The 9178-nt window shown below is 44.7% G+C and overlaps 2 protein-coding genes across 3 annotated transcripts; one reads left to right on the top strand and one right to left on the bottom strand.

Annotated features, from left to right (window-relative positions):
- The first annotated feature begins 1180 nt into the window (after positions 1 to 1180).
- Positions 1181 to 4159, top strand: LOC115662344 (probable WRKY transcription factor 33). Its single transcript, XM_030584497.2, has 5 exons — positions 1181 to 1574; positions 1693 to 1881; positions 2436 to 3061; positions 3154 to 3315; positions 3440 to 4159. The coding sequence occupies exons 1-5, from the start codon at positions 1332 to 1334 to the stop codon at positions 3891 to 3893; spliced, it is 1674 nt and encodes a 557-aa protein (XP_030440357.1). The 5' UTR covers positions 1181 to 1331; the 3' UTR covers positions 3894 to 4159.
- A 665-nt stretch (positions 4160 to 4824) lies between these two features.
- On the bottom strand, positions 4825 to 7062 carry LOC115661961 (CASP-like protein 4B4). 2 transcript variants are annotated; one of them, XM_056314879.1, is made up of 3 exons: positions 6239 to 7062; positions 5857 to 6016; positions 4825 to 5193 (listed from the first exon to the last, which is right to left on the bottom strand). In XM_056314879.1, the coding sequence occupies exons 1-3, from the start codon at positions 6514 to 6516 to the stop codon at positions 5002 to 5004; spliced, it is 630 nt and encodes a 209-aa protein (XP_056170854.1). In that variant the 5' UTR covers positions 6517 to 7062; the 3' UTR covers positions 4825 to 5001. The 2 variants fall into 2 exon arrangements, with proteins under 2 accessions (XP_056170854.1, XP_030440008.1); XM_030584148.2 differs by having other exon boundaries at positions 5881 to 6016; positions 6239 to 7053.
- Positions 7063 to 9178: the final 2116 nt, after the last annotated feature.

Raw genomic sequence — 9178 nt, 5'->3', positions numbered from 1 at the left:
CACGAATTGACACGCGCGTGTGAACGAGTCATTGCCCTGATCCCACCTTCGAGCGTCGAGTTCGAATCCTCTCGCACATGGTCAATTTGGACTCGCGCGGTGTCTGGGGGGGTGGGAGCCTCCCGGCGCCTTGTGAGGGATTTACTCGCCACAATCGATACAAGTAAGGACGATGCAGGCTATTTTCGGGGTTACAAACGGAGGAGGTATGAAAGACTGAATATGTATTTTCTCCAAACCATATAGAAATCGTAACCTAGCAACAGAAAACGGAAATAAGGAGACCAAAACAGTAAATCAGGACCAGCCGAAAGAGTTCTCGTAGGCCAAAAGTGTAAGGAGAGATCCGACAAGTGACAGGTTTTGGAGATTGAGAAAAGAGACAGCCTCCCCATCAAGAGACCTGTCGATTAAATTTTGCAAATTACAATTCCGGGACTCACACCTTCAATCCGGAGCAAAACTTGCCGACCGACAAAATTCGAATAGCGCTATTCGCGAATCCTCGCCATGAGCTTCTCGGCCTGCTTGATTGACACCGATCCGATCGATCCAGATGCCCGTCGTCTAGTGCTCACAAAGTCCCCCACATGTCCTGAAAATACCGGCAGACGGAAACCGACCCCCACAACGAATCGCACCGTCGGATCTCCATCATGGCAAAGACAAAAAAAAATGACAGAAAATTCAAATTCCATCTTTCCAGTTAAACACACAATCAGCTCCACATCTGGTGCGAAGCAAACCGCGGTCACCCTCAGCTCTCGCAATGCATGGCCCCCGGACATCTTCCGAGCAAAAAGAAACAAAGCAAAGCCCAACAACGTGTCGAATCAGGGCGATTTTTTTTGTCATGGTAATGACCCCACCTCCACAAAGATAAACTATCTCAAACACGTACCCAAACGAGACCAGAAGATAGCCAAGAAAGAGAGCGAGCGGAGGAGACCCTGCAAAAAGCAGTAATGCACACGTATGCACAACTTTGACCCGATCAAAGCCGCCTTTTCCATACGCCAGTCAAACCCGCAACCTTTGACCGAACCTCCCCGGATCCCCATTTTTTTCCACGGTCAAACTTCTCTTTCAGCTTCACAGAAGAAGCTCCCACGACCACCAAACCCAAGACCCCTTCCCTTCTGTATATATATGCACTCGCAAACAGCTCTGTTTTCTCTGAGTCAGCCTTCGGATCGTATCCACCTCTCCCTCCCTCCCTCTCTGTCTCTCGCGCTCTCTAGGAATCTTTCCATTTCGTTCACTTCGTACAATTCAGCACGAACGCCTGCACGAAAAATAGAACGAGAGAGAGAGAGAGAGAGAGGACCCAGATGAAATCTTCGTTCACTGATCTGTTGAACGGCGGTCTAGGCATGGACAGTAGCAGCTGGGGGTTTCCCTCGACGACCACGATGACCACGGGGTCGATGGAAGTCCCCAGGTTCAGGTCGAACCCGCCTCCTTCCCTGCCCCTCTCGCCTCCTCCGGTCTCGCCTTCCACCTACTTCGCCATCCCTCCCGGCTTGAGCCCCACCGACCTCCTGGACTCGCCTCTGCTCTTCTCGACTTCCAATGTGAGAGCCTCGCCTCATGCTCGATAGCCTCTGTCTTCGTTATAACGTTCATGGCCCGTTCGAACTTGTTGAGGTTTAATTAAACCGTTTTCGGGGGGTGTCTGTTTGGTATGTGCAGGTTGAGTCTCCGACCGTGGGAGCTTTCGCTGGGGAAGCAGCCAGCTGGAGGTGCGGCGGCTATGGCGGTGCCGTCAAGGGGGAAGAGAAGGGCTTTCCCGAATTCTCTTTCCAACCCCATCAATCACGCACCGCCGCCGCCACGTCGTCATCCTCCATGTCTCAGTCTTCTTCCGCCTTGGTTTCAGCGGTACGCTTTCTAATCTGTTTCGACAATCTGCCCAGAATACATGTAATGATCTCTTAGGTCTACCTGTTCTACTCATTTACTTTTAGCTCCTAGTGATTACTGCCTGTTAATTTACAGAAAACGAGAAGTTAGACCATCCATATCGATGGATTGTATCCGCGAAATTTTCACGAATTACTCGTACATTAGTATATCCATTATGTGGGACATTTGGTAACTGATTCAAGTCATCAATCGTCTACGGGGTGGTTATCTTTCTTTAAGAGATTTCATGACAGAAATGATTCGTTTTCGTGTGCTGTGTACAAAATAGACGGTGTCTCTGTTTGTGTGCGCGTCGTCTGTGCATCGATTATTGTCTATATTAAGTTGGTGGGCGCAGAATTTTACAGGGTGAGCTTTCATCGTTTACCCTGTAGGAGTGCCATATAGATTGAATTTCAACATAAGCTAAAAGTTTAAGAAAGGAACAAGCTGAGCGAATGTCTCTGAAATTTGGTGAACGCTACTTAGATTCTCTCTCTAAAGATGGATATTAATCTACCTTTGGACAGGAGGTGTCGTCGAAGACTCAAGAATCGTGGAATTACTATAAACCCATGATGCTATCGGATGTGTCGCTAGAGAAGAGAGGACGCGAAACATCGGAGTTTGCGCTGATTCAGAACTCGGCGATCCCCGCTAGCCAAACAAGCACACAGAGCCTAACACCGCCTTCTGAAACACTCCAGGCCAATGCGAATACTAATCCTCAACCATCCTACTTTATGAGAGAACAGAAGAAATCTGATGATGGGTACAATTGGAGGAAGTACGGTCAGAAGCAAGTGAAAGGGAGCGAGAACCCGCGCAGCTACTACAAGTGCACGTTCCCAAGCTGTCCGACGAAGAAGAAGGTCGAGAGATCTTTGGATGGACACATTACCGAGATTGTCTACAAGGGAACTCACAACCACCCCAAGCCACTGTCCACCAGGAGATCGTCTTCCCAATCGATTCAGCCTCCACCCTCTTCCACCGCATATTTAGAGCCTCACGATCAATTGGCTTTGGGCGGGTGCTCCGAAAACGGGCAGCAGGACTCTTCGGCCTCGATGGGCGATGAGGATTTCGAAGAGAACTCTCAGATGAGCAACTCTGCAGGCGATGACGATGGAAGCGAACCTGAAGCGAAGCGATTGTGAGTTGCCTTATATGATGATATGACCAAAAGAATTGTGGTTTTTTCTTTTGCAAAACGACTGAATGTTGAATGTTTGTTTTTCTTTCCAGGAAAGGAGAGAATGAATATGAGAGCTATTCAGCTTCTGGCAATAGGACTGTGAGAGAGCCTAGAGTCGTGGTTCAGACAATGAGTGAGATTGATATTCTTGATGATGGATATAGATGGAGAAAGTATGGACAGAAAGTGGTGAAGGGAAACCACAATCCAAGGTACTTGACCCTTGAATTTCACATCTTAAACATATATTCAAATTAAATGGGAAAAAAAGAAGAGAGAAAAGAAGACTTGGTTGTGGAACCAACCATTGATTCTCCTACTTTTGTTGATCCACAGGAGCTACTATAAATGTACATACCCTGGATGCCCCGTGCGGAAGCACGTCGAGCGAGCGCCTCATGATGTGCGGGCTGTCATCACGACTTACGAAGGCAAGCACAACCATGACGTCCCCGCAGCACGTGGCAGCAGCACTCAATACGTGAACCGGCCTCTTCCTTCTAATAACAACAGCAGCATCGCGCCAACGCCTATCAGGCCCTCTACCGTGGCGGGCCACTCTAACAACTCTACCTATCTAAGTTCCATAGAGAGTACGAGGTTGCAGAGATCAGGGGACCAAGCGCCCTTCACTCTGCAAATGTTGCAAAGTTCAGACAGTCACGGAGCCCCGGGATCAGGGAAGTACGGGGGATCGTACATGCATCAAAGCCTATATTGGGACGAAATATTCCCGAGGACTAAGGAAGAGCCGAGAGAGAGCTCGGAATTCGACTCATTTCTAAACTGAAGCTTCCCACTCCGATATAGAACAGGACGGTGAAAAGTTACCCCCAACACACACACACACAGATATGTAATGTACATTGAAACTGTACTTTATAGGGTAGGCTTTCTGTTCGTGAGGAAATTTCATAGTTTCAATTCGTTCATTTGTTTGTAGAACTAGAAAGAATAACACGGCGTCGAGCAAAATCTATGTCTGCTCAAAGTTTGAATTAGCAAAACTCATTTGTAACGCTTTTCATTTGGAAAGGGTCAAAGTTTCTCACTTTCTACACATTTCCTATCACTTTTCTATTCTGCAGCAACCTCGTTCAGTACATGCAACTGAACCTTGGAACAAGATGACAAAAGGCAATGCAAAAGATGGTGGCATCTCTGGCTAAATAGAGACCTGAATACACTGATTATCAAGCAAAACATACGAGTCATGTGTCAATATCTGGCGAAGATGGCAGAAGGAAAACGATACGCACCATATATGAATGGTCCACAAAGCATACCTAGGAGCCAATAGAACCTTCTTCCTTTTCAACGCTGAAATGTCCAGTCAAGTCACCGCTAAGTGGTTTCTTGGAAACTGCTGAGCAACTTAGTTCCTTGAGCTAATTCAATTAACAAGTCAGAATACTAAAGTGAATCTAGACCATTAAAAATGGGCAAGCCCCATAGATCTAACCATCCATTATTTTAGTATATATATACTAGGTTTTTTTTTTTGTCGGAAAGTATATGTACTAGGTTTACTTAATTCTTTTCTCATATATGACGGGTCGGATACAGTGTGTCCTATTTGCCATTCTCAAGTGTGCAATTGCAAGGTTCCTAATTTCGGCCGGTATTTCTCAAGGGATTTAATAATGGAAAAAGAGTACTATAGTACGCCAAATAGTATGATCTTATCTTCTTACCTAATGAATATCCATTTGAGAATCCTCAGCAAGAAATACTTGGCACTAGTCCAACTTCATTCTTTTATTCTTGAAATCGGAGTGAAACCCGCACTCTCTTGAAGATTAATTTACAATTCAATCCATTTCACACCGCACGGATGGATTATGTATTGTTGGTGAAAGCAAAAATCAAACCATCCTTAGATACAAAGAGATCGAAGACTAGATATAAGACTGCGTCGACAGTCTATATCCGGAGATAACTGCCGACAGCGCCAACGAGAAGAAGGCCAAGAAAGCCATGGTGATAGCGGCCGCAGATGAGTCCGTGAACATGTCGTTGGTTCCCTCCCTCATCCTATCTGTCATGGGAATGGCTGCGGATGCCGCTGATATTAGAAGGTATGCCATGACCTGTACCAACACCCAAAGCCAAGATGCTCACGAAAATCAGTTGACTTTTCAGATGGTCCGGCAAACTTTCCTCAAGTGATCAAATTTAGAGGATCAGAGACTCAAAAACAGATGACATAAACCATCAATAATTGCCAGCAAATTGTCTGTCCCTTTTAGCAGACACGTTCTTCATGAAGTAGTCATAGATTATTCAGGGTCAAACACTGGTTTTCATATGGTGACAACAACCTTGCGCTGGATGCTCTGTATTATACAGATTGTTTACTATGTGTTGTGCCAGATTGGACATGACCAATGACACGGACCAGGAAGCGACAATTACTGGAAAATTTCCCAGAAACTTGGAACTATTGATCCGGATTGATCCTCATAAATTTTCATATCAGTACATTTTCTCCCTCTTTACTTGCAGTTCCCTCTGATACCTTCGTGAGAACTGAACGGCAAACTCACAGTAGAGTCAGAATCGATTCGTGTACTTTGCTGTGATCCTCGGGGCAAATTCAGGATCAATATTCAAGTATGTCCAATGACAGAGACCGTTTGATGATTCCAATGTAAGCAAATAAAGTAAAGGATAAGGAAGACTGTTTCCTAGAAAATGCAGTTTGACCTTTCTCAAGACGATAAGAGGCCAACAATTGCAGAAGAAGCAGAAACCTGAGGGAAGGAGAAATCAAGCACCTGATCGCCGCAAAAATCGATCAAGGCGGACGTCCGTTGTTGAAGGAATTGATTTCCCGTAAAGATTTGATGAATGTGTCTCACTGCTTGAATCCCCGTGTACAAGGACGACAGAATCGCGATCGCCAACAAATACCTGATAGGATCACGTTCCGCGCATAAGCAAGTCGATCAGTTTCAAACTCTCAATTGCCCAAATGGGAGTGATTACGAGTTATTAACGTCCGAACTTGTTCTACTAGACCGAACAAATCACATTCATAGAACAATTGGATCCACTTGCGTCGAATAAAAGAAAAACACGAGTTCTGTGATTGATTCTTTCTGTACATTATTTTCTCGCCGTGATCATACTTACCTGTACTCTTCGTACTTGTGGAAATCTCTCCAGCCACCGTGCTCGTTGCTGGCCGTTATAATGAAAGCGAGCAACGAGAACAGGAAAGCCGATCCCCTCGATGCCAACCCGCCTTTCCTCAGCATATCTTCCCTTTTCCACCGCCTCAAAACCGACGACACCCCGAGCCCCGCCGCTGCAGTCTGGCTCTCCGCGCCAGGCCCGCGCGAAGCCCTAGCGGCCATCGACGGCGGCGGCTGGACATACCTTTTCGGCGTCCCGTCCCCAGAGTCCGGCATTTCTTGGTCCGATACTATTCAATTTAATTCCTCTAAAACCGCGCCGTGACGTGTGGCAATGGATGGAGAAAGCGAAACCGAAACAGGGTGATCGATTGACAATAAGAATGCCCTCGACCTCCTCGTCCCCGTCTCGTCTCGTCTCCTTCGTCCGCTTTCTTGTTCCGCTTCCAAACGATGTGACGCCTACCTAGGAATCACAGCATTTCTCATTGTGCGATACCCGCAGTTTTCGATGCCGAAAGGGACACGTGTCGATGCTCGGGAGCCTAGAACACGACGAGCGGGGCTGACTAGGAAGGAGCATTTGATGGTCGAAGCAGTGGAAAGACCACAAACTTGTCCTGTCCGTATAACGAGCTCATTCGGTGGACAAGGTTGCTGAAAGAACCGTCCGTGGCGGGCAAGTTACGTCCGAGGTCATCAACTTTGCCGTTGTTTTGGAATGATCGAATCGCCCAATTTCACTTTCTCCTTCAACCGAGTCATTTTGTCCAATATCTCGTCGGGACTATAAAGAGAACATTTCGCACCCGGTCGCCTAACTTTAGCCTAATTGAATCGAGGTCGCCGAACTTTGATTTTTCGACATTTTACCAAAGTCGTTCGATTTCGTATCGACTTTCATGGAAAGCTATTGAAAAGCGGAAAGAGTGATCTGATTGCAAGCGAAAGTCAAGGTGAATTTACTCGCCATAGGGACCGAAAGCAATTGTCGAACCTAATATAGGATACTGGTTCTAACCATCATTGGCTCCATTCTATTCAAAATTTGCATTTCATCTAATGGGGATAATGACACAAATAGTCCCTGAACTTTTTTTCAATGTGCAATGTGGTCCATGAATTTTTAACTTGATGTGCAATGTGGTCCCTAAACTTTCAATTTGTTCAATATGATCGCTGGACTTTTGGCACTTGTTCAACTTAGTCCACGAATTATATGAAAATGTTTAATATTATCCTTCCATTAATTCAAGTTTAGGGACAATATTGAATATTTTCATATAGTTCAGGGACTAAGTTGAACATGTTCCAAAAGTCCATAAACCACATTAAACAAATTGAAAGTTCATAAACCACATTGCGCGTTAGGCTATAGTTTAGGAACCACATTGAACTAATTAAGAGTCCATTTTCCCATATCTAAGTTTGATTCATAAACCAAACTGGCAAATGAAATGTTCATCTGTTTCCTTTTTAGATGGACCAAGCACATATGCCAAAACCCAATACATGCTCACGGTTCAGACAATTCTTGGCTCAAATCTGTTCGAAATTCTTGCCTTGTGCGGGGCCTGGGCCCCCTCGTACAAGACTTTTTCAGCCTTGTGCAGCAAATCTAGGGCCTTGCTCAAGGCCCTTATTCCCTTGTGCAAGGTTTTTCCTCCTTTCGAAAATTTCACTATAACTTCAGATAAAAAATTCCAAGAATTTTCTATTTTTCTCGAGGTAATTCATCGCATCTCTCTTTTTACTCTCTTTTCAAGTTGCTAATCACTTTTTTGAGGGTAGATTCGGTGTTTTAACGAGGTTCCGATCTGAGGAGGCAGAGTCCATGTAAGGGTTGTAAACCGTCTTTTAAAACAAATTCATAGTCGTCATAATGCTAATATAAGATTGGGAATTTTAATGGATGCATTTTGTTATTATGCTAGGTGAAATATACAATTTTCTTGAATAAAATAGGCAATTATTATGTTGGAAAATCTAGATAGTTACTTTATCTGTTTTGAATACTTTCGTTTATGTAATATCGAGGGGATCGGTCTAGGCGGACCTAATGATAAACAGGTAATGGCCGCCCGATCATGAATCGAGGCCCGTGTGTTCCACGTTTTCTCAATATATTTAGGAAATTATGGATATTTTCGTAAAGCTATTTTCAAATTTCAAAACCAGTTATTGCCTACATGGTCAAAAGGACGGAAACATTCCGGTCTAAGTAGGGCAAACAACAATATGGCGCCGTCATTTTCATAATTAAACATGCACCATTTTATAACCATCATTTAGTCAATTGTATCTCGTACACGTTACACCTAAAGACTCATGCCTGTTTTTGCACATCTTGCACATGTTCGAAAAAAAAAAACACGGAACCATGCAGGGGCATCAAAGGATGTGAAAGTCTTTACCGGATAACGTCCCTTGAAAGACCAAGATTCCACTCACAACGTTAGGATATATACATATATTAATAATTGCATTCGAGGACTTGTTCAAGAAAAAATACGACTTCGAAAAGGCGTTGTCGGGGCGCTAACCTAATCCAAGGCGCCGTAATACGCCTCCTGATTGTAGTCGTTTGGTTTTCTCGCAATTGACCACTACTACCTTCACGCGTGTGCCTAGGTTTTCCAACCATCCTAGTTTTCTTTTAACAGATGGTGCGTGGCGACTCCCTTGCATCGTATGTGCACAAGATGTTCAAATTCTCGATACTTTTTCCCATCGTGGCGCTTTGGCTCTTCCCTGTTTGCGCCTGCGGTTCCGGACGGGTGGGACTACAATGGGATGCCAGAGTTTTGAGATTCTTCTTGCTCTCGTATACATGTTTTGAAAACATGTTTCTTCCTCTACCTAATAATTTGAACATTTTTGGATGAACTTTTGTTATTGTCATTGTGAAACTATAATGCAGCTTTATGAAGACTTGTAT

This window comes from Syzygium oleosum, unplaced genomic scaffold (genome assembly GCF_021117445.2).
Source record: "Syzygium oleosum isolate NSW1041296 unplaced genomic scaffold, Sole_v2.1 Sole_v2.09, whole genome shotgun sequence".
In the NCBI taxonomy this organism is placed as follows: Eukaryota; Viridiplantae; Streptophyta; class Magnoliopsida; order Myrtales; family Myrtaceae; genus Syzygium; species Syzygium oleosum.
This window is presented reverse-complemented; position numbering and strand designations above follow the sequence as displayed.